Below are 25,792 nucleotides of genomic sequence, written 5' to 3'. Positions count from 1 at the left end.
GATGTGGTGTGTGTGGGTTGTTTGGTGATTTATTTGTTTTTAAATAGAAGGGACTTGACTGAGAATATCCAAGTACTTTAAAGAGCAATTATGGAGGTGGAAGGAATTAATTTTTCTACATTCACTACAAATGGTAAATGCATGCTACTTCAAAGAAGATTAGGTTAGAAATTAAATGAAATCTTCTCACAAGAATAACACTGAAAAAAAAGACTGAAAAGTTTCTAGTAATTAAAAAAATGACCAAACATAATGTGTGACATAAAATGTAGTTGATCCTGCTTTTGACAACATCAAAATGAACTACATGAATTTTTTAGACCTCTTCTCTAGGACTACAGAAATTCAAATCCTTTGTCCTTACAATGTAGGCAAAACCAGGGAAGGTGTAGCCTCAAAAACTTCATGTTTTTTATCTACATATCCCTTGAGTATATCTTAGAATCACAGAGTCATCAAGGTTGGAATAAACCTTTAAAATCACCAAGTTCAGCATGAGTGTTAGCCTTGTAAAACAAAAAAGCTACCACAGAGATGATGCCATTAAAAAAACTAGATTGAAAAATAAAACCAAGACTGACCTCTAACAAGGTTTTCTACAAGACTTTGATGGATGAAGGAAAAAACTAAACAGCTTGGGCAATTTTTTGAAGTATTTTCACATGCAGGATCTTGTAGCAACTTCTGTTTCTTTCCCCAATTTTAAAGCAGAGTCAGATTAGTTTATAATAATAAGCCACAGTATGAAGTGGCAAAAATTAGATTTAAAATTCCTGTTTATCTGGTAACCATATATTTAAGAACAGCTGCTCTATCACTCCTCTATACTCAGGTCTTTGCTTTAATGCTCAGCTGCCACTTCTGTCTCTCCAAAACTTGCAAAGATTAAATGGCCAGGAAGGCTGTCCCTGTGGCCATGGACACAATTTAACAACAGAGCAAAAAGGGAACATTACTTACAGTGCCATTTCCTAATTTATCCATAAGCATGACTTCCATAATTGGAGGTTCATTAGCAAATTTTAGGTAATGGTTTAAGAGTCAAGCCCATAGAAAATTCTTAATTAGAGTAAATGTGACATTTACAGAACACTCAGTCACATTCAGTAAGTTTTATCTTGCAGAAATGTTCTCATTTCTTCTTTTTTGTTGGACTCTGTTAGGTCTTGAGTCCAGTACTTTAAAAAAACACCGAGAAACAAGTTAAAACACCCATAAACCAGTGTATTTCTGGTGTAAGTCTGACAGGGCACACTAGTGGAGCTGAAATACTTTGGTCTTCATAAGACCACTTTTGCTGGTTAACATCTGCAGTCTTCTCACCATTGTACAGATAGAGAGTACATTCTGCTCATGAGGTTTGTATACCCTCCCTTTGTTTCAGTCTTAAAATATTTGATTTGCCACCAAAGGAAAATATTTACTTAAGTTGAATTATTTTTAGCAACTTTGTTTCAGAAAAACATGCAAAGAAAATTGAATTAGGAATTGACTTCCTAATGGAAGGGAAAGAATATTAGTGCAAGTGGAGCAGAGCTAATGAATATCAATGGGAGGAAGAAGAGCTTACTTTAACAAATTTATGAAGACATTTCTGTTGCAAGAAAATGAAAAACAGTATTAGCTTCAGCTATTCATTTTTAGAATTAAATGAACAAAATACCCATATTGACAACATAGTGAAACTGTAGTTATTACAGGTTTCCTCTGAACCCTGCTCATCACTTCTAACTTTCCAATGATGGGAATGAAGGAAAAATCCGATAAAGTTCTCAGGATACAACTGTGTAACTTTATAGAATTACAGAATGGTGTTGGTTAGAAGGGATCTTAAAGATAATTTAGTTAGGATCCAGCATTATAGCTGATGAACACTCTTTGCACTTGGAGATTATGTACCACTTTTTCATAAACAAACACTCCATTTGGGTTATTGATTTTAAAAACAACCATTTACCCTGCTTATAACCCCCCCACAACACACAGAGCAAATTCACCTGCCCAAGGTTGCCTTTATTTCCATTCTACACCACCTACTATTCTAAATGATAGTGGCAGAATCAACAACAGAAGATAATTAAAATTGCATGAACTTCTATTTACATGAAGACCCAACAAGAAGTTGGTTACCTCTCAGACTATATGAGTTTTCATTTCTTGATTGAGAGAGGAAGGGAGGATACTTAGTCTGATTTCTAAGCATAATTCCACAACTGCTGAAATTGCTATTCCTCAGCAACCTAAGCTAGCCTTGTTGCAGGATGCTTCAGGCCCCCTCCTGCACTCCTCTCTGCTTTACATTTGAAAATATTTTGCTCTCATCTGCTTCAGTGGTCTCATCAGACCCACAGCTGAGTTGGTGTAGTCCCCTAAGCCACTTTATTGCCAGGTTAGTTTTCTGCTAACTTAGACTATGTTTCATGGCAGTCTAAACTGAGCTAAACCTAAAGGAGCTACTGCTGCAAACCCCTCCCTTCTGAGGCACAGGTGCCCAACTGTCTGAAATTGCTGTACAAGGGTTTGTGCAGCTGCATGGCTGAACCAGATTAGGAAACTGAGCACAGTTAAAATGAGAAGAGGGTGAGTTTGAGCCATGTTGATTCCATTATCTGGCCCACCAGATAGACACCCAAAAAAGGGACAGAAATAAACACGACTTGCTTTTTCTGATAGGACCAACATATTTTACTTCCCCCCCTCCAATTATAGCCTACACAAAACTTACTGTTCTCATAAATTATGTCAGGCCATAGGAAAACGTGGGTCACATCACAACCCCGAACAATGAGTTACTAAAAGACAATAACTTTGTTTTAGAGAAGGAAAGGTACTGAATACTACACACTCTGGAGGAAAACCTATAGCAATAGGAAGGATATGGGCTTCGCCTACTAGGCTCTGACTCAATTGCAAAGGACAGCCAAGAGAAAATTCTACAAGGAAACAGAGGCCATAAATACCACATTAATACCCAGCTATCAAAAGAAATACAGAGATAAGAAAAATATACTTACCTGGATAAATGAAAGGGATATGAACTATCATGCAGCTTCTTAAAAAATTCCTAAAACTGAAGCATAGCAAAAAGCAATTCCTCATTGAAAAGTTTATTATATTCACTCCTTCCAGTACAGCAAAATTTGGTTAAAAGAGGAATTGGTAAATGTCTGGATTGTGACTGGATTTCCTGTCTCCACATGGATTTCCTAATATTTGCATGGTCACTGTAGCACATAGGTTCAACAGTGCCAAGCTTTCCTTCAATCAATCTTGTATACTCAAGAAGTTCTGTGAGTGGGGGTAGGGAGTAAAACCAGTAGATATTGGTTGAGTTCAGAAAGCTGTACAACACAAAATCATTACCTTAAAAGAATTCTGTTTTAAAATTAGCATTGGAACAAAAATATAATTCCTAGGGCAGATTGAAGAAACTCATTTCAAATATTGGCACACTATTTTAATCAAGCTCTCTGCAAAACCCATCAAAATAACACCAAACTCACTGTCTGTGGCCTTATTCCATAGGCCACATACACCACTTCCAAGAAACAAAGCGTAAAAATTACATTTAAGAGTAAAAATTTGAGACCAGGCTAGTTATCCACTGATTGATATTTACATGAACAAATTCCATGTTTGATCTGTAGAGGTCTTAAGAAGAAAGAAGTTCAGTGCAGCAGCAAAAACATGTAGGTCTGATTATAATGAGGGTCTGTGCAATGGAACAAAATATTCCTTTTGTGAATGAGGGCATAATAAAAGGAATTTTAAAGAGATCTAAATTGAATTTAGAGACAGGTTACAATCTAGAAAATAAGACAATACCACATTTTAAATTCTATTTTTAGAGATTCTATCCAAACTTCAGTGGAAACAAGTTTGGTAGGAAATGCTGCCAGTGACATATGTAGTGCATTCCTCTAACACTTTTCCTGCTGACTAATGAGTAGGTGTTTCACAGGGCAGTTGAAATGAAAAATGGCTCATTAATCCAAGCCTATGATTTCATGTAAAACTAGCTGAAGGAAAAGAATTCACACACTCAAGCAAAGCATTTTTCCTCTGACATATTTTCGTTAGGTAGTTCTTCATTCACTAGCTATCAAGTTTCATAATCTTTAAAATGCTACATAGTAATTCAGACTGGATAATTTCTAAATAATTTAATATTAATTACTTTACAACCACTGATAGATCGTATGTTCCTGTATGAACACAAAACAGTTGTTGGCGTTTTGTTTAAGAAATGTATATGCTTACCAACACATTTTAATAATTATTTTTAACATTTAAAAGAAAAATCAGTATAGGAAAGTCTGTTTACACAATACTGATAATGCTTTTAAGGTCAAAGTTCAAGGACAAAGTTGCTAAAGTAACAGGACAAAGAGCCTTCACAGTTCCTTCACATAATACAATACATACATTCACTGACGCAACCATAATGTTAAAGGAAAGACCAAGCTTCTGAAGTATTTTCCATTGTTTTGTTTCAATAAATTAAATACAACATTGGGCTGCCAAAAGAAACCTATAAAAACACAAACATAATCAGGACCAGAAGGACAGCATTTAGCATACTGAGTTACTCCACTACAGGTCACATACAAGGGAGAGGAGAATGATCTGTTTCACAAAATTGCATTCATTGATATTTTACATGAGAATTAATTTATTTTGTCTCAGTGTCTTGCTTTTTAAATGAATTATGTATTAGGGCAAATTATATTTTATAGCAGCATTATCTTGTTTAATCTACCATCTTACTTTGAATAAAATACATTTAGCTAAACAGGAATGCTACCACCTTGCAGCCGGACACAATTCCTTAATTGCCACGCATGCACATAAGAAGTACAATAAAAATGGAAAGGCCAAAGTACTGCATATTTGCTCTCTACATAAATTACAAGTGGCAGGAGTAGGCTTCTGCAATGAAAGTGATCTTAAACATTGAGATCTCCAATTTTAGCAGCTTATATGAAAAATGCTCCTCAAAACCCCAAATCAGTCTATGCCATGGTTCTCATAAATTCAATTATATTGCACACACCCAGTCAGTCTCTTTTGTATCATCAAAATAGATGCTAGTTTTAAATGAACAGGTAACACACTCTGCCTAAGTTTAAACATATTCCAATATGAGTTTGTAGAAATTATCAACATACATGGTTGAATTTCTTTACAGTACCGAGAACATGACTTGACTTGCTTTCTCATTTACTTGATATCAATTCTGTTTACTTATCTGTACTCTGCAGTTGAGGAAAAACACACAATAATTTTACATTTCTGATGTCTTGAACAATTCTCACTTTCTCCTCCTTTCTCATGGTTTAAACAGTTTTATTAATCAAAATTTGGTACAACTGTTATTTTTTTTTAGGTATCAGACTCAAGCTAGAATCATCTCTTCTGCAATTTTGATTCATCAGACTTGAATATTTTACAGATGATGAAAACAGAGCTATCTCCTAGACAGCCATTTACAACTTGCAAACATTAGGAAAGCTTTAATAATGCTTGCCTCCCTATCAGAGTCCTGTATCACAGGCAGACAAGTTGAGACACCACCCTGATGTTCTTTTACACAGAACAGAGTCAGAATTTGGCAGAGCTCTGAAGTCTCTGCTCGGAAAAAAACAATAATCATGCTCTCTGCATGAAATGTGCTCAGAAAAATGACCTGTCATGTTCATTTCTTTTCCACCCCCCACTTTTATTGGGTAGTGATTTTGGATTTTTCAAATAGATATGACTAATAGTACTTCTAATGTTGAAATCATGCTAAAGCAGAAACTGACATCACCAGAAGATCAAAACCAGGACTGATCAAAATGTGTGGCAAGATCTTCAACAACAAAATATCAGAATATGTTTAATACTACCACATGCAGATATTAAAAAAACAATTCTATACTCATCACTAAGTCAGTACATATGTCCTCAGCTGTCATTGTAGCTCATTTCTTCCCACCTTCATAAAAACCTTTATAAGAATATTGTATCCGTGTCTTTGAGATCAAAGGTCTAACTCCAAGAGGTAAACAGTAACTTTCAAAATAAATTCAGAACTGTATTTGAAAATAAAAGCTGATGTCCAATCTCTATCGTATCTAACAATGTTCACTTTTATCTGAAAGAAACCCCCAAATAAAACCAACAAAAAAATCCAATCCCAAACATGCAAACTAAATCATGACACTGCATCCTAATTGGCCTTTATATGGCTGTAAAAGGATTTTACCCAGCTTTGAAAAAGTATATGAAAATGCTACAAAAAAAGTGCATTTTTGAATCGTGCCCAAATTTACATATGCGTGACTATCATACGTTCAATGGGAAAGTTTGCAGTATTTCAGAATATTAAGTAGTAGTGACTTTTTTTTTTAATTTATTATTCTAGAACTGACATTCTACAGGAGAACATTCCTTTACATGACTATTACCTGAAGGTTAAAGTTAGATTTGTGATACAACTGTATTTGACAGTGCATAAAACATTTTATCCTATTTAGGGTGTTTTAATATTATATTTAAAAATTCTCATTGTGAGAGAATGAGAATTCATTCTTTCATATTGATTCAGACCATATCCTCAAAAATCTTTGTACAGTCATTTCTATTTTATATTCAACTACATTTACTGTTTGCTAAAATCAGCACATTCATGCAAAATAACGTACAAATACAAGTACATTCCCCTGTTTGCACAGTTAAAAATCTCATTTACCATGAAAAAATTACCTATAATGTAACAATGAATTCAATCTTATTGCAGAAAGCTGAAGTGAGGATCTGCAAAGAACACAAACTCCTTCACTGTGTCAGTGCTGTGTCAGATATGCACAAGCTTGGGTATGCTACTTTTAAAATGTATTTACACAATATTACTGAATATTTATGCTGTTTATTTAATATAGAACATATTTTTAAAGTTTTAAACAATTTAAGCAGTTCATATAATGGTAATATTTCATATTTAATATACTAATTTTAACATACCCTAAATTACAAACTGCTTTCTTAGGAAACCAAAAATGAAGAAAATGGTAAGTTTCTGAAGGCTAAAGCACCCTTTGCCACTTATATTTGATATAAACAAGACATTAATCTGCAAGCTTTCAAACCACGTCTGTAAATCCAGTAAGTAATTTTTTCCCAATAAACAATTTAAAGCAAAAATCAACTTTTTGTAACTTAAGTACCTGTACTACCAATGTTAGCTAACAAAGGGAACCAGATAAGAAAAATCAAAAAAGTACAAGTTTGTTGGCACAGAATTTTTCTCTTTTTTAGTGAAAATAGGTAAGATCTTTTCAAGATGTTTGACACTGTTCTGAAGGCACTTCTCCAGAGACATCTCTAGGTTATCTGTGGTCAGACAAGCTACCTATTCTACCCAAATAAATCAGGTTGCACTGCACTGTGCTGCAGGGAGCTTGACTAGCTTGCAGCTTTGCTAATATATGGATCTTGATGTTCCACAAACCAATTACAACAGAGACTTCTCTTTTCTACATTCAGCTCTCTTCTTAGAGCCTTTTAATTCATGATCTATTTACTTTTCTTTGTGCATTATCTGAGCTATCCTGCTCCTCCATTTCCTGGATAATCTGAGGGTGCATAACACTAACTGTAAGTCGCTCCAATGAACACAAATCATACTACACCAATACCAGTCACCAGGGCAAATATGCTGGTATTTCCAGAAGCTTACCATCAGCACTTTTGTGTAACATCCAAGAGAAAGTTTGCAGCATGCCTGAAGATCAGCAAGTATTTCTTAAATAAGAAATCTTGATGAAAAACCACCTTGGCAGCTCCTCCTTTCCCTCTCACTATTTCAAGTGATCTGCTGACCTCATCTCCAGACCGTGGTGCATTTAGATCCTACCAGTTACAGGCGTTCACATACCTAAAGGGACCCTAAAGTATATAATGACAACCCCATTCTATGTTTTGTGCTTAAAATATGGTCTCATGTAAAGTACATTGCACCACACAGTAGTCAGTGCAACATTTGTAACAAAATACACATCACTTGCTCTACTACAAACAAAAAAGAAAGGTTTCCCAGGTACTGTAGCCATAGAAATACAGCCACCTGTTATGAGTACAGTTTCAAAACTGGTTAACCTGAAGGAACACTATGTTCTTCCCAGCACTTCATAGAAGTCAAACCTGTCTTAATCATTTCAGTTCTTTAAATTACATCCTGCCAGTCCAATTTAACTCCTGTCCAGACACAGACATTAAACAACACATTTAAAGATGTCCAAAAAGAAAGTTTCCCAGATTCGCTTGACCCACTAAATGCACATCAAGTCAAGTATCTCTGTATCTTTTAGAGGAACAGTGTGATTGGCCAACAGTATTCTCAGTAGCCCTAGCAGGCTGGAATTACATCAGGAGTAAGCACATGCAGTGAGCACAGCTATTATGCAGACATCTGGTATGATCCATAAGACTGGGTACAGCTTGGTAATAAAGCTGTTACTACATTTTCTAGCAAAAGGTGGCAATTACTACCCCTACCTAGATCAACAATTGCACCAGTGCTCCATAACAAACTTTGGCCCTTGACAGCCTGGGGACATAGTCACAGCATCAGGCATCCACCATGGAGAAGATCAAGATCTTTTCATTCCTTTCCCCTGAAGATGGGGGGAGTGATTGCAGACTCAAGGCAATTACAATGTACAATACTTCAATAATTTCTTCACAAATAGGTACACAGTGTTAAAAAGTGATAGAATGCTCTGAGAAAATACCTCAGATAGCTTCTAAGAATTTTTTGTTTTTTACTCATCCCTCCTCCAACTACAAGCAAGCATTCTTCTGCACTTCACTGGCCTAATGGTTTAAACTGCAGCAAATCTTAAACTTCAGCACTGTAGCATGGATTAGTTCTCCCCTGTCCTATCTGCACTCATTTTCCCCATTTCCAGCTCTCTGTCCACACTGCTTCTAATTGCATGCTCAGTTCTGGTATCCCCGAGCTGCAGTCACAGGCACTACCAGAACCACTGTATTTAGAACAGGACCAAGAAATAAATTTTTTTCTTTGCGGCTGAGTCTTTGAACAAAAGGTTATGCCAGTCAATGTGGCTGCATGCATAACTTCTTATAAAAATCACTACTTTAATTCAGTGTCTTTTGCTTATGTCACTCATGCCCTGGTTGTCACAGCTTGTGCATGAACCTTCTATATCAGTTTAAAAGACAGAACATATTATTCATAATCTGTGGTGCTAAATATTCTTATTAAAATTTAATAAATAGATTGAAATTCACTAACTAAATAAGCAGTAGTTTAGTCTTGAAATATATTAAACAGCATACTCTATATAGGCTGCTATACTAACATGATGGACAGTATTTCAGACTATTTTTGTAAAAACAGTATCTGTGTGAAAAAAAAAATCTTGCTAATTTGATCTGGATAAAATGCAGTGTAATTCAGATAAGCTGGGAAGCAGAGTTTATTTTCAAGAAACACTAATATACTATATTAAGAAAATGATGAGAGAAGGAAAGAATCCAGTAATTTCCCCAATAATTTCACATTGCCTACACCAGTACTACTCAACATTTTGGTGACCTCTTAGGCTTTCACTGCCAATCTTGAACACTTGTACTGTAAAGCAGTACACACTGCACTTCAAAATGCCTTTTTTTGGTTTCCTCTAAATAAGCCCTCAGAGCAAATAAAGATGATAAAAGCTGGGTTAGTAAGAGAAAATGCATCAATTTTGTCACAGATGGAAGTAAATATAAATCTAAGACATAACAAAGCTTTAAAATCAACAAAGGAAAAATTCATATGCACTAAAAAGGCACCACTCTGCCTGACCCATGCTTAGGAAAAACAGACCCATACATAGTGATAGATCAGGTCTTCTAACAATGTCAAGAGAAATTTTAGCCCAAACAAAGCAAGGTTTGAGCACACTGCACTGAGGACAGATACGTAATATTTTGCAAAGAGAGACCAAATACTCCTCTTTTATGTGAGATGAGTGAATATGCTGTCACACAGACACTGCCTATAACGATTGCCAAGAAGGCAACATACTGGAAGTCCTCAAATGCAAATAAAACAGAAGATGAAACCACCCAGTTCAAGTATGTGCAGTTTGCATATGTACATACTTGATGTATTATGTATGCTGTCCAGACATTAGAAGTATGATAGCTGAGATGCTTCTTGGTCTCATGCCCAAATTTGCCCATGAGAGTAATTCTACTTTAGAAAGACATACCTTTTAAAGCTGGCAGTTTTTGAAGCTCCCTGTTATTGCTAACATTAAACCTTGAAGAACTCTGACGCTTTTCCTTCTTCACTACAGTCTGTGGTGCTGGTACTTTGATTTTAGATAGTTGTGCTGGGGGAGGAGTGCTATTTGACTTTTTGTTTGACACCTGTTTAAAAAGAAATTAAAGCAGTTAATTACAGCTGAACTTAGAAATAAAAATCTTCTAAAAAGCCATTTTAGTCACAGAAATAACTGAAAATTAATATGCTTTTAATTAAACTCTTGTATCCATCATCCTCTGAATGTATTGCCACCTATTGTTCTGCTCATCTTTTCAGCATTCATTTCTGTACCACAGCCCTCATACAGATGGGAATAGATCACCTTGGTACATGCAGTAGCCCATTTATTTGAAGTTACCAGACAACTGAAAAGAAATTTTCAAATAATGTAGCTCCTCAGCTACTCTCACCTGCCCCCCTGAGAAGTCCAGGTCTTGTAAGTATTTCAGTTCATCTTCAAAGGGACCAGAGAAACTTGTCTATTTACAGCAAGTGAACCTCTCACTGCCTATTCATCCTGTGCCTTGCTCCAGAGTCCTAAGCTTGGCCAGGGCAGTCAGGCTTTGATATAAAGTTAAAGGAGTGATTCTGAATACTGTAGCAGCTTTAAAGCTTCTAAAACATACATGAAGATTTGTAGTGGTTTACTGCCTACTCAAAGCAAGTTGCTTTTACTGTAACAATCCTTATTAGATTGCCACTGTACCTCTGTATGAAGTTTATAGCATAAACCCAGAAAAATGGTTCCCACTACAGGTTTCCAGCTTGCTGTTATTATCTTGACTACACTTGACAGTGCTCTCTCTCAAGCTGAATAAAATGCATCACTAACAAAAGCCTGTCAGAACTTGTGGTGCTGCCTTTCTCTTTTTTTTTAAGGAGGAAGAGCAGGTTTAAAGAAGGCAATAGTTAACTTTTAAAATATGGATAATATCATGACATTCATTACAAGAATGATAAGGAGTGATCTACACTAAAAATATAGAAACAACTGACAAGGACCTCTTGCTGCAATACTGTAATTCATTTTGCAGGCCCTTAATTTGCTGTAGAAGTCTCTCAAATTTGCAAACTAGAAGCACACGCATCTTAAAATATACCTTGGCACTTCTTCCTTACAGGAAAGACCATATTCTTCTCAGAAAGTGCCCACAAGATAAGCAGTAAAAAAAAAAAAAATCATATGGGAATGGAATTCCTGATGGAAATCAAGTTGTAACAATGGTACTTTGGCAGTTTAACTTGATTTAATTACTATTTTGTTAAGTGTTACAGGTATGAGAGCAGCTTCATTCCATGAAATATCATCAGTGGCATTTTCACAGAGATATTGGTAAAACAAGAGAAACCAATTTTCTGCGTGTTCTGAAAAGTATTTCCAGAAAAGCTTATTCATCAACAATTTGCATAGTCTTGTAGTGTATACATTCAGCGTGCATGGAAATGTTACCATACATAAATATCTACCTTTTGAGTCTCCAAGACAGTAATTTCATTCAACTCATTTTTCTAATAGCATGACTGGGAAAGAATATATGCTTCAAGAACAGATTAACAATTGTATTATATTATACACACAGCACTTAATATATCAAAGATGACTGAAAACAACATTCAGATTTCATTAAACACATTTAAGATGGCCATTTTTCAAATTTAATATTATAAAAGCAAAACCCCTTATACAGCCTTATAGAACAAATAAAGGGAGATAGTATAGTGAATATTTTAAGTCTCAGTTACCAAAAACACTCTAGAACTTGTTTCAGTAAAAATGGAAAACATCAGCAAATTGAAAGCATTTATGTACAAGTAATACCTGTTACATTGCATTTTTTCAGACTATTTCATTTTTTAATCTCAGACACTAAATGCCTAAAAGTGTTTATGCTGAAATACAAGTGATCTGCAAGGTAATTTCTATCCATTAAATGAAATTTTAAAAAGCATTACAAACAAAAATAATAGACTAGGCTAAAAGAGAAACAGCACTAAGAGGAAGCAATGACTTACCCAGTATTAAGCAATAAATGCTAATTAAGATGCATCATAAACATTATTACTGCACAGGATTCTGTACTTTCAATATTGTTATTGAGCCTAATGGTGTTTTTCTAAACTGGCTACTTTCCACTGCCACCTGTATTTTTTCATTACTTGGAACAGGAAAAGCTATTTTCCTGTTTCCTGTATTCCCAAACAAATTCTCCATTTCAAATTAACAGGTACTCTCATGTGTCTGCACACATGTTCACACAACAGTACCCTAAGGTAGCACACACCTCAGGGAAGCAAGTATTCTAAATTGCAGAAAAAAATCTAAAATTAGCCAAAAGTGGTTATTTAAGAGGATGGGTAACATTTCTGATTTGAAATGTTGAAAGAAAGCTTTTTTTGTTGCTATGGCAACTTCTCAACTAGAAGTGATGACTCCAGAGTAATTCTAGCCCTGAATCACTGGGCCATTTATCCAACAGATATCCTCCTCCTTCCCACCATCAAGCATGATCACCCCTGCTTTTCAGTCATGCTCCAGTCAGCCAGCACATACCAGAAAGCTGCCAGAATAATTCTAACCCATTATTTTAGTGCCACCCAGCAGTACCCAATGACCTCTGCAAAAGAGCCTCCAGGGTTTGCTGACAACATTGGATAGAAGGGCACCTGGAAAGGGAGTTAAGCCAACTTAAGCCACAAAGCTCAGTAATTTTAACACATCTCTTAAAAAATGGTAAACAAATTCAGATTAACAGTTGTGTACTCATCTGCTAAAGATTTCAAGGTAACACACTTTCTACTAAAGTACAGTGCTTTTGAGTTCAGATGGAAGAGCCAAGCTCAGTTTCTTCCTCCCAGTAACAACCCCAACTACGCAGACCCACCACTCCCAAGGGTAAGTGTTTACTGATACATCAGTACACAGTTTGACACCAGAACAGTCAAGCTACAGACACCTTTTTATCAATTCACTTCCTCTGACTAGAATAAGCAATACCTATTCTTGCCCTTGTTATGGCAAACAGCTCCCACCTACCCAAATGTTTATATAGACAATCAATTCCAAAACTGCTGATAAACATCTAAAAGTGTGCACAAACTGCTCTGAAAAATGTCTCATTGAGAATGTTTCTTCAAATCATGATTAAAACACAACCCAGGTTTTCTGATCAATTTATTCCTGAAAAGCTAGAGCTTTACATAATTCAATGCACATTAAGACAATCAGCTAAAGTGTGATTTCAACTTTTAAATTCTGATTTTAACACTTGAAAGTATACAACTTATGTTCCTCAGTGCCTGTGACTAAGCTTAAAATTAAATCACGAGAGTGAAAGGTGGGAAGGAGAGAAGGTTTCTTGCCAGTCACAACAGTTCAAGGTAGATAGCCCTTGCAACCCTTCATCCCTTGAATCGTGCATCAAGCAGTATGTGGTACATTACTTTTCTTAATATCACTCTTTTGAGCAAAGTTGCATCTTTCACCCTTCTGACATTATACAGGCAGGTAAAGATAAGAGCATGACATTAAGTTTGCAACCAGGGAAAGAAAGATATAACTACAGCGAGCACATCTACAGTTGCAGCCAATTTTTTCTTTTTAAATTAAACTGATCATCATCAAGCATCTCACAATGCAACTTTTACTTTTGGACATCTAAGACACAAGACAGAGTATGGTGGGACCTGGAAGGAGGATCCACTCTGCATGCCATGTACATGAATAAGCCTTTCAGAAGAACCCATCTTCTCTTTCCAAGTCTCCCAAAAATGCTATTCAAGCTACCTTGACAAACAAGGGCAACCTGAAGAACTCTGTCTGACCTTAGCTTTCAAAGCACACTCGGTAGTAACTGAATTAGACCAAAGGACACAAAGCCTTCTGATCTACAAAATCAAAAGCCAAACCAAGCCAAGCCTAGAGTGGGGTTACCTCCATAATGATGCAACAAGCTTGCATACTGCTTTCTAAGATAAACTGGTAAGAGCAGGGTGAAGATTTGAAAATTATAGTAAAATCACCTTGATACATCTGTCCTTAAAAGATTTAGAGAACTGGATGGCTTACTAGTGACAAAAATCAGATCTCCTAAGTACAAGAATGTGGATATCCTCTGCCTGAAGAAACATGGTGCTGGGCAGCACCCTATATGGTGTTTCTTTACACAGATCAGTCTAAGACTAATATGCAAATTTCTGCCTTCTAGTAAGTATCACCATTGAATTCCAGTTTATATCGGTGTGCACACCATTCCATAATGGCAGCAGCAAAACCTGGACAAAAAACTCTGGACTATGAAATCTGGATAGGTGAACCTTGTACCAATTCACACATGATTTAAGGTTCCCTGTGAAATACAAGTACACAGAGCAAAAAGCACAGAACACTTCAAAAGAATCATCAGTCTGAATCTGAAACAGAAGGAAAATGCTTATTTTAATGCAAAATTAATCCCTTCCCTCGTCTCCTTTTGGTATAGTAAGTAGCCTCCATGGCCTTATTTTTCATTAGGATAAACACAAGTCTGATCTACAGCACCCAGAAGAGCTCATTTCTTGCCAAAGCAGCATCAGAATGATATAAAAGTATTTTGGATTACATCTAAAACATACTTACAAAGAAATTGAAATACAGGTTACTGAAACTAAACACAGACCATCATGAAACATGAAAGGGACATTTAACAACTTGACTTTCAAAACTGTATGACGGCCCAGTATGTAACCATAATAATTTGGCTAACAGGTTGAGGTTTAATACATAATCAATGTAATTAGGCTGAGAAGCTGAATTCAATTTAATCTCTTGAGATGAGAAATGAAATCAAAGATCAAGGAGTCAAAATGGGTGGAGAGCAGTTAGAGAGCCTTCCATGTAGTTTTTTTCCCCTCTGCAGTAACTTCAAAGAAGTGTGAAAAATCTCTGAACACTGCAGGAATCTTGAACACTACCACAGAGCTCTCTCCTTTCACTATCTTCATTTACTGGTTTGGGGGTGGGAATAAGGACAAATCATATCTGGCATATGGCCCAGCTGCCATCAACCTGGTAAATATATCCACACCAGACCTACAGGAAGTGGGCTGGTGATGTGACATCAGCAGCTGGGAACCAAGGCAAGTTGTTCAAGACAACACTACTAGGAGAGCAGTATTTGTCAGCTGATTTCAATTCTGTGCTGCTAACAGCAGCAATCCAACATGACTTCCAAGAGGATAACATCAGAATTAACTCTTTTTACTAATGGTATTAAAGAGAAGGCCTAACAGAGCTTTCAGACAGTCTGCAGTAATTCTACTACATGCAAGTATTGGCACAGTTTATTATGGAAAAAGTAGATATGATTTTTAACATCAATATTTTCAATCTAGAGAGAATCAGTACAAACTATACAAAGCTTGCTATGGAATACACTGGATACATATAAGGAAACACTGATCCATAAACAATGGAGTTAAAAACAGCAGGGAAACATGTTTGCAGGGTACCATTTTGGACAGCAGATGTTTCTGAAGTTCTTTGTTGAAGATTCTTGCTACTATGCCATTATTGTTCACTAGTTTTACCACCACAAGCCAGTTTAGACAGACAAGTTAGGGAGGAGTCTCTGGAGAGGCAGATTACGGTGCTGAAGGCTTTGGGTGGTTTCACACAGATGGCAATTTAGATGTCTATTGTTTTTCCTCAACAAAGTAATTTGCCAGAACGATACCTGGATTGGCTGCTAGAATGATCTTTGCAGCTGCCTTTCTAGCAAATATGCTTATTTATTGTTAAACACTCTCAGTAGTTGAGATTACTGCTGGAGATTACTGTCCAGTGTATCTCATCATAATTTACGTTTTCATTACAGCAAGAGCTGCATCCTAAAGCTTTGAGGATCCATGCTATTACAATGGTAATCAAAAAGATTAACTTTACAGCAGGATTGTAAGGACAAAGTTTATATATTTTAGCACTCATGGATTTATGTTGTAGTACTTGTTTAACAACCATGATTTTGCATTGACAGACAGCAGTGCTACTGCTGGCTAGTCTCAATGTCTAACTAAGGAGTTCCATTAGTGCTTTACCAGAGACAGCATGGAGTCTGTTGAACTGCGTCAGACTGGGATGTTTCCTACAAGCAGTGAAAGCTATCTGGGCCTCTGCTGTGGAGGGGTGCCCACAAACTTTACAGTCACAAACCACTTTAGAAGATTGATCCACAATTTGCTGAAGCACTTCTGCCTTTCTTGCTGCTGTTTATTTTTCACAACACAAAGCATTGCTTGTATTTCCTGTTAGCTGCTTATACACAGGACTCAAATTTTATCCTCTAAAAGAATTGTACCCTCACAGCTTTTTGTAACAGACTGGACTTGCAACACACCAAACCAATCCCATATTTCAGCTTAGTGTGCTGCATCCTTGACACTACAATTTTGCATTCACAATTAATTATCAGTAGCATAAGGCTTGTTTTCCATTTGCTTCTTGTAAACTTAATTTTGCTTTAACTAGTTTACTCGAGGAACAAGCTGATACTTGATTCTCTTCAGTTGGAGCTCAGATCTTCAGCCCAAGGTTGCAGATGAGAGCAAAGATGAGAGGGTACCTAGGCTCAGACTTCAAGTGGATTCACACTGCTTTGCCTTTGCTAAAACACCACCATCAGTGAGCACGGGGTACTTCACAAAAGCAGCAGAGCAACGCTTGTTTCCTAATGTATCTTCTATCACAAAACTTCAAAGCAAGAAGTGTCCTTAGGAAAAAAAGTTACCTCCAATCAGTCAGCTAATTAAATAAAATTTAAACCAGATAATGTCCTAAGTATTATATTAAAATATTTCTATAAATACAGGCAGGAAGAATCTGGATAAAGGATGGCCTGTCTTAAATTACTTTGTCTTGATTTTCATTTATAATTTCTCTCTGATGAGCCTGAAGCATCCTTTAACTTAAAAAACAAAACAACAAAAACTACCTGTTCTTTTTAGATATCTGTATCTATATCTATGCACATACACATATGCACACATATATATGTAAGGTTCCCACACTTGAAGGAAATCACTCTCTCATTTCAATTACGCACCAACCCCTATACTCTACAGTAAATTCTAATTATATACAGCTACTGATGAGCTAAGGCAACTGCACATGTGGTTTTCTCACTGAGGTCCTTATTTTTGTACTCCTTGATCTATTGATAGAAGCTTCTCACTTCACACACTTATAATGAAATATTTTCTTACTTCACCTCCTGCCCACCAATTTGGTATTTGTATGAGATGCTATTTGAGAGATTTATAGTCCATGACAAATAACCTGGTTGAGTGGAAAGTGTCCCTCCCCATGGCAGGTGGGTTGGAGCTAGATGATCATATGGGTCTTTTCCTACCAGACCATTCTATGATTGTACAAATAATAACCGTAACTGCTTCAACAGAACTGTTACACCAAATAATTTCCTCTTTGGCTCTCATCATGCTTTTATTTTACATGTCATTGGAGAATCTTACATGTCAGTACTTCAGACTGCTAATTTGAGAAGTGATGTGGAAGTATATAAAAGTCACTATAAATGTGTGGCAAGTTATAATATTTGGCAGTCATCTTTTAAAAAGCAAATTCAGGAATAGGCCGGGATTTTTTTTCCTAGCTTTTGGTTTGTTGGTTTTTGTACATGGCCCTCTAAGCCTGTTGCAGGGAAGGACACACACACAAAAAACTCCAAAGCCTATCATCCCACTTCTAGAATTACAAATTTATTCTGCTTTCAAATGAAATTGAGGCGATAAAAATGCATACAAGCAATGTTTTTAGTCTGTGAACATACGGGTAGGTTCCACATACCTATTTTTTTTCACTATTTGTATTCTCTAAGAGATGTCTACATTAATAATTCTGTATTACATGTGTTAGTGTACATCTGAGTACTCTGTGAGTGGTAGGCCTTAACTCTTATGAAAATATTTAAGAGAAGCAATTTGAAACAAAGGATGAAAAGGATGTTTTCAGTTTACAAAATGCTGGTATCCATTTTTAAAAGTCACTTTTTGCTCCTTTTGATTAGAACAGCCTTTACCTTCACTGCTGAGCTGTTTCCATTCAGGAAGGATTCAGAGAGCTTAAAACCACCATTAGGAAGCAAAGGATAGCAAGTACTAAACCACACACAATTCTCACACCTCATATGTTACACAAGTAGTTGTCAGCCTTGTCTAAGAAGGAGAAGGGCATAAGATCCTGTTTTCAGAAGCATCCCATTTTAGGTAATAAAATACTTGTATACAGCAGTATTAGGTACACTTTAAAAATGCCATTAATTTTAAAAGCATAATGTTAAAGCTACATAACAAACACCATTAAGGTAACTCCTCCACTATGCAGTATTAAGGTGCCTTTGCTCAGAACACAGAAGGAAATTCCAGTGCCCAAAACCAAAAAGCCAAGATGTCAATAAAAACTGGAAATAGGAAAATTACAGGAATTAAACAAAAAGTATCATAGATGCTCTAAGAATAACATATATGGCAGTTCTCTACTCAGCAAATAGCTTCTCATTTAGTACTAAGGGTGTATACATTCCAGCATTTTTTAATGGCTATATTAACCCATTAAAATAATCTCTCTAGGAAAGGAAACCAGAACTTCAAGACATGATCAAAAGTTAAGTCGTCTAATTTTTTAAAGAAGTTGGCACAAAAATTTAAAACCAAACCAACCCACTCCAAAGCCCACAGACTTTATTTTGTATCAGTTGTAACTGATTCAAGAGAAAATCCATCCTAACTTCATACACACTTCTGGTTTAAAATCCTGCTCTAATATTACAAGTAAAATCCAAAACTAATAGCCCTAGAAAGCTACGTAATGTGTCTAACACTGTGCATTTATAGTGCTTCCATGATTCAAACTTAAGAGGACAAGTTGCTTGAAATTTTCATTTTATCTCTCTTCCAAATGCAAGACCACCAATTTTAAGATCGTGTTTATCTACCACTGCATGGGACTGGCTCATGAAAGCACTGGCTATTCTGTCAGCCTGTTCAGCTGGGGCACACCACTGAACACATACTGAAGAGAAGAGCCAGGGCCCTAGCTACGCTTGTTAGGTGATGAAGATGCCTGTCAGTGCCAAATGCATCTCCTTTGGTAAAGAAACCAGTTTCATGAAGAACAATGAAAGAACAATCTTACATCTCAAAGATGATGAATGCAATGTATCCAAAATGCAGTGTTACTGAGTTACAGAGACTGCCCAACTGGTGTGAGGGCTGACACTCCCAAAGGATGGGATGCCATCTAGAGGGACCTGGACAAGCTTGAGAAATGCGGCCATGTGAATCTCACGTGGTTTAACAAGACCAAGTGCTGGTGCTGCACCATAGTCCATGCAACTCTGGTATCTATCCAGGCTGGGGATGAGAGCAGCCCTGCTGAGAAGGCTTTGGGGGTGCTGCTGGATGAGAGGCTGGACATGACCCAGCAATGTGCACTCACAGCCCAGAAACCACCCGTGTGTGGGGCTGCATCCAGAACACCGTGGGCAGCAGGGGAGGGAAGGGATTCTGCCCCTCTGCTCTGCTCAGGTGAGACCCACCTGGAACACTGCATCCAGCTGGGAGGTCCTCAGCACAGAAGGATATGGAACTGCTGGAGCAAATCCAGAGGGTCACAAAGATGATTAGAGGGATGGAGCACCTCTGCTATGAAAAAAGGCTGAGAGGATTGGGTTTGTTCAACCTAGAGAAGAAAGGCTTTGGGGTGACCAAATTGCAGCCTTCAAGTACCTGAAGGGCACTGACAAGAAAGATGCAGAAACTTTTTACAAGGGCATATAGGGATAGGAGAAGAGGGAATGGCTTTAAACTGAGAGTAAGTTTTGATTAAATATCAGGAAGAAATTCTTTACTGTGAGAGTGGTAAGGCACTAGAACCGTCTTCCCTAATTAGTTGTGGATGCTCCACTTGGATGCTCCAAGTGTTCATGGTCAGGCTGGATGGACCTGTGAGCAGCCTGGTCTAGTGGAAGGTGTCCCTACCCACGGCAGAGGGATTGGGACTAGATGGTCTTTAAGGTCCCTTTCAACCCAAACCATTCTGTGATTCTATGACTAAACGACAATAATGGAAAAGACCTAAACAATGGATGTTTTACAAGACAAGAAGGTATTTCCAGAAATTATTTAGGAGCAGCCTTAATACATGTTAACAAGGAAGAGAAAACAATCCCAGATTTTTTCTCCCCTCCCCAAACCTCAACCTCCTCTGCTGTGGTGCCTAAATGAACTGCCAAATTAATACTTATTTGTGCCAGGACATTCAAATATAACTTAAAAAGACTCTGAAGTTGAAAATTCTAGTCTCAAACTGGACACTGTGTAACAATCCCCATGCGCCATCTTCAAGATTAGGTTATGTTTGTTTCTAAGGGTAAATAGCTCCACAATGAAAATCACAAACAGTAAACGTGAGAAAAATAAGCAGCATACATAGAGAATATCCACTCAACTCTGTAAATAACTTCTGTTGCTGATCACATAAATCTTATCACAAAATAATGCTGGATTTATTGCTTTTGTCTATTCCTTGCTTTCCTTTAAATGTTAGGATACTTCCACATACAACCTCAGCTAAAAAATCCATGCAAAAAAAATCATCAATGCTGCTTCTACTACCCTTTTGTAACTTCTTACTCAGAGAAGTGACTTACTAATAGAAGTGACAATCCTATGTGCTCATATAATCAGGAATCCTTAAAAGTAGTAGTGAGAACACTGGCAGTCTTCCCCCACCATGTACTGGCTAATACAGGAAAGGTGATAATAGAAAACTGGATAGGGACATCTGAAGGTTCTTTCAGATGGATGAAAATCCTCTGAAATTTTGTGCTGAAGTGGTTTGAAGGTGGTTTAAAGATGGTTTGAAGATGGCCCATTAATGTTTTGGCAATTCAATTTGCTGAAAAGTATTACCACTATGCTAAGTATCTTAAGAAATTTACTTTTAAATTAAAAAGGCCTCAAAATCAGGGAAGAACAAAGCCTTACACAATTTCTGCACTGGAAGCCATTACAGTAATAAATGTACTGAAAAGTGATGGCTGTGAGACACTGGCAGGACAGAAGCATGGATCAGCACTTAAAAGATTTTAAATTATTTTTAAAATTTGTTTCCGCAGTGATTATAATCCAACATCAGCAACACATGCTGTTAATGAATCCCTTTTCTTGCACAGCAAGAAAAATGACAAAAACGATTTGCATTTTATTACATTTTGATTTGCCTATATTAAAAAGAAGGAAAAGCCACAACAAAATACCTTTAAAGTAGAAAGAACCAACAAGGACAGCACACGGAAACAAGATAATACACACACACACATGCTTCTCAAAACCACATTAGTCTTCCGTTTGCTTTTTCTGCATGGCAGAAGAATGAGTTATAATTTCTGTTTTCTTTTACTTATAGTCACCAAGCCAATACTTTCTCAAACAACAAAAATAGTCTTTGCCTTCAACAGATTACTCAGCATCTGCATTGAAAATTAATACAAATTAAATTTAAAAGTTTCATGCCAGTTTAGGCCAGTGCAGCTAAACACAGAAGAAGCTATCACTCCCAGTCACCTAGTTTTATACCAGACTATTGTCTTGTAGGAAAGAAAGGCTACCAGCTACTTCTGACCCTTCCATCCCCCAGGTTCACAGTAGTGCATTAATTGTCCTGGACTGCTCCAGTGACTGGTGAAAAGAACAAGTTTTAGCACCTACTCTCCCATAAACAAAAGTAGAAGTAAAGAGAATGTAGAGTTAAAATTTTAATTTCCTTCCCCTGTGGTAGTACCTGAAAACCACTGCTAAAATACTGCACTTGAATAATTTTAGATGTTAACCTTTTTCTGTCTCCAGAAAAACCTATGTTTTTCAACAGTCATTAACTATTACCAAGTCACCTTTTCTAAAAGAAATTAGACTATCCATAAATTACTACTGCCTCCGCTCAAAAGGAGACCTCCACACCTCTGTGACAGAACTCTATAACAAAGCTTATCCAGCAGAGAAATAACTTCTTCAAAAGCCAGTTAGATCACAGGATATATGTCCACAAGGTGCCAAGTGTTGGACTAACCAATCACCACACCCAGAGCATTTAATTTTCAGTATTAGTTTTTGGTGCAAGTACAGGTTTTGGGCACTGTTAAACAAAGGCCACAAGAATTTACCAGATTAGAGACACTACTCCCATAGAGAGGAAGAACAATATACAACAGATTAAGTCTTTGTTCACAACCTGAAAACAATGATATGATGGACTAACTGATTAAATAAGAGGCTGTACTTAAAGGAATAGATTCAACTGTTCTGGCAACTATTTAGTCTAATTTATTACTAACAGGTTACAAAATAACCTTAGATAAGAATTATATCAGCTTTTCTCTTAAGTGTTCAATAAATGAGCAACATGCAACAGGAAACTGGAGTAATGGCATTGGGTACAGAAGGACAAGGTGCCCTCACCTCATACAGGCTGCATTTCTGGTACCCCGTCATAAAAAGAACATCAGCAGATGGAAACAAAAGAAGGAACAATGAAACTAATAGAAGTCCTCCTATCTAGGGGACATTAAGCAGGATTTGGGGGGAAAAACTAAATATAAAATATAGATAAATGTCAATTACATAATAAATAATTTGAAATCAATTTTACATAGCTTCCAGTTAAACATCCTTCTAAACCACATACTGGCTTAAAGAAAAGTATACCAGGATGGAAGATCATACAATAATCTACTGGGTTTCTGATTCTCTGTCCTCAAGCATCAGCAGCTGACCACGTAGCAATTCAGAAGGGAAGTCCATGTTACTTCACGTGTAGCAAGATTTTTTCAGTATTACATTGAGTAACCACGCTAAACTAATGCAAGAAACATCAGCTTAAGTGATTTTCACCCTTTTCTAGCATGGGCATTGTAGACCTGGTATACCAGGAATCGTTTCAATCCCTTTCCAAATTTGCTTTCAAACAGCTTCCATCAACTGAAACCTCATTTCCCTGACTGCAAGACAGGAAGAACACATGCTCATTTTTGTAAATACTAAGATCTGTTGTACTTTTTTATCTATAGAAGTTGAAGGCATCATGAATTTAGTTAAGTGCTATAAAAGTGTCTATAAATAAAGTATTTGTGGGATGCTGCTGCTTGTGTTGTCCCTGTTCTTTGAATAGCAGGTGACTTCTAGTCTTTACAATCTTCCATTTGCATTAAGTTCATTTGCATTAAATGCATATGCATTAAATGCATTTTGAGAAAAAAAAAAGCTGAAATGAACCACCATATTTCCAAACCTACTCATAGTCTAGAAGAGGATTTTTTAAAAAGCCATATTAAAACATGCGTAGAATGAAACATGATGACAACCTTTTTTGAAGGGAAAGGAAGCCCAGAAGTGTATTAACACCATGCTCCTGAATATTACTGTGTTTACCAGTCTTCACTATGTTAATAAATAGCCTCCTTTCTGCTCATATAAGCACCAGGTACCATACAGCAGGATTACAGCCAGCCGTGCTAGAATGCAAAATTGACATTGCTATTTGTGTGCAATTACTCTATTAATTAAGATAATGAGTCAAACACTGAGGTGTTCAGAACTGTATGGAGACTAAACAATGCCCACTGGGAATGAAAACCATACTATTATGTGCCAGTCACATTCCCAGTTCCTCTCCCATTCTGCCCCTGCTCACATATGATCAAGTATCATAGACAAGTTAACTGTACTTTTCATTGGGAATTTTACTTAGATGGACAAAAGAAACAGTGTATGAATAGTACAACATATTCTTCAATTGAGATTAATCTCTCTCACATTTCGAGTTTAAAACCTAAAATTCTAGATCTGCAAAGACAGAAGGAAATGACAGAGAAACCCACATAGAAAGAGCGTACAAAGCTCTTCACTTATTATCTCGGGGAGCTTTACACTCAATCCTGAAGTACCAAGAGGGAATAAGAAAGTAAGCCTTGGTCTCAGCAGCTTTAGAAAATAACTAGACAACAAATGTACTGCAAAGATGGTAATAATGATGAGCCTTACAACTGCACAGAAATTAAAATTATGGCCAACTGACACTCTTTTTAATACCATAGCAATATACTGTAAAGACAGAACACATCACAATGAAGTACATCTATTTATACCACTACAGACATCTACACTTACATTTCCCACTTCATTCTACAAGCTCCCCTAGTAGCTAAGATCCCTTCTAGTAGCTGGCTTTCCTCCATCAATCACTCTTATGGGAATTTACCAAAATACTTTTACATGTAATTTACAAGTTTTAATGATCTTCTTAATTTATAGTAGCATGAATATCTCATGATACTATAAATATAATAGCATGAATTACTCTGCACAGCAGGCAAATGAGAGTTCATTGAACTGCATAAAATAAACAGTACAACCCATCCACCCCAAAAGTCATTTCAGAGCAGGAAAAATGGTAAAGCTGGATGAGTATTTTGTTCTCAAACATAATCTTTTAGCATCAAGAGATGTTTAGAGGCTGTAATACATAACTTTTCAGCATGCTATTTTGCATTCAAACTACTGTGAACATTTTAAAGAAAATTTCAGGAAATGGACATAAATGGTGGATTTCCAAATCAAAAAAATCTACTAATTCTGAGTTTCTGGATGAATATGAACAGCTGGCAGTCTTTGATTAGGCCTAAGGTCTCCTGACAATAAACCAGGCTACTGACACTTAACTGACATGCCAGCATTGACAGTTTGAGAGAAGAGACCTCTGGGAATTACAGAGAATTCTAAAAATGATATTGAGCAACAAAGAGAGAAGCCCAAAAAGTCACAATAAGACTAGAAAACAAGACAGAGGTACATCTTATAACCAAAAAAAGGGAATAGATGAGTATTTAAGACTGCAGCAAGCAAATATTTACTTACTCTAAATAAAACTGACCTCCTTAAAAACACTGTCTCTTATCTTACCAAATACCAGGCCAGTAGTTCCATAATCATTTTTCCCTCAAAACTACCTGAGATGTCAAAATTACAATGCAGAAAAACTTGAAACACTTTTTCGAAATTACTACAAATAAGTGTGAAAAATACTGTTTTTTGTAATATTTACCTCATGTTCTTGGTTATCTTGTCCATCTTTGCCACTTTTTCCACTCTTGACTGATTTTGCAGGTTCCTTAAAAAAAAAAATTGCAATTTTAGTTTTTGGTGGTTTTTTTTTTTGGGGTTTTTTTTTAAGGAGATCTGGACGGATTTGCAAGTCAAGGAATCAGGCTTTTTTAGACACCTGCTCAAAGCAATAAAATTCCCAGAATAAAAAATACTATTTAACTGGAAGATAACATATTGAACTAATAGTTTGTCCAAACCCACTTTAATTATTTTTTGTCTCTAGAAAGACTTTGGAATTATGTCTCAAAATTCACCTATAAA

General features: G+C 36.5%; 1 protein-coding gene across 4 annotated transcripts in view; it reads right to left on the bottom strand.

Annotated features, from left to right (window-relative positions):
• PPP2R5C (protein phosphatase 2 regulatory subunit B'gamma) overlaps positions 1 to 25,792 on the bottom strand; it is a 76,127-nt gene that overhangs the window by 48,904 nt on the left and 1,431 nt on the right. The window contains exons 2-3 of one of the 4 annotated variants that reach the window (XM_062495613.1): positions 25,470 to 25,535; positions 10,266 to 10,425 (exon numbers count right to left, since the gene is read on the bottom strand). In XM_062495613.1, the coding sequence (XP_062351597.1) occupies positions 10,266 to 10,425; positions 25,470 to 25,535 (226 nt within the window). Of the gene's footprint in view, positions 1 to 581; positions 602 to 3,014; positions 3,038 to 10,265; positions 10,426 to 25,469; positions 25,536 to 25,792 lie in introns of those variants that run through there. The other 3 variants (XM_062495615.1, XM_062495614.1, XM_062495616.1) reach the window with 3 other exon arrangements.

This window comes from Cinclus cinclus, chromosome 6, assembly GCF_963662255.1.
Source record: "Cinclus cinclus chromosome 6, bCinCin1.1, whole genome shotgun sequence".
Lineage (NCBI taxonomy): Eukaryota > Metazoa > Chordata > Aves > Passeriformes > Cinclidae > Cinclus > Cinclus cinclus.
Note: the sequence above shows the minus strand (reverse complement) of the source record. Positions and strands in the feature narration are given on the sequence as shown.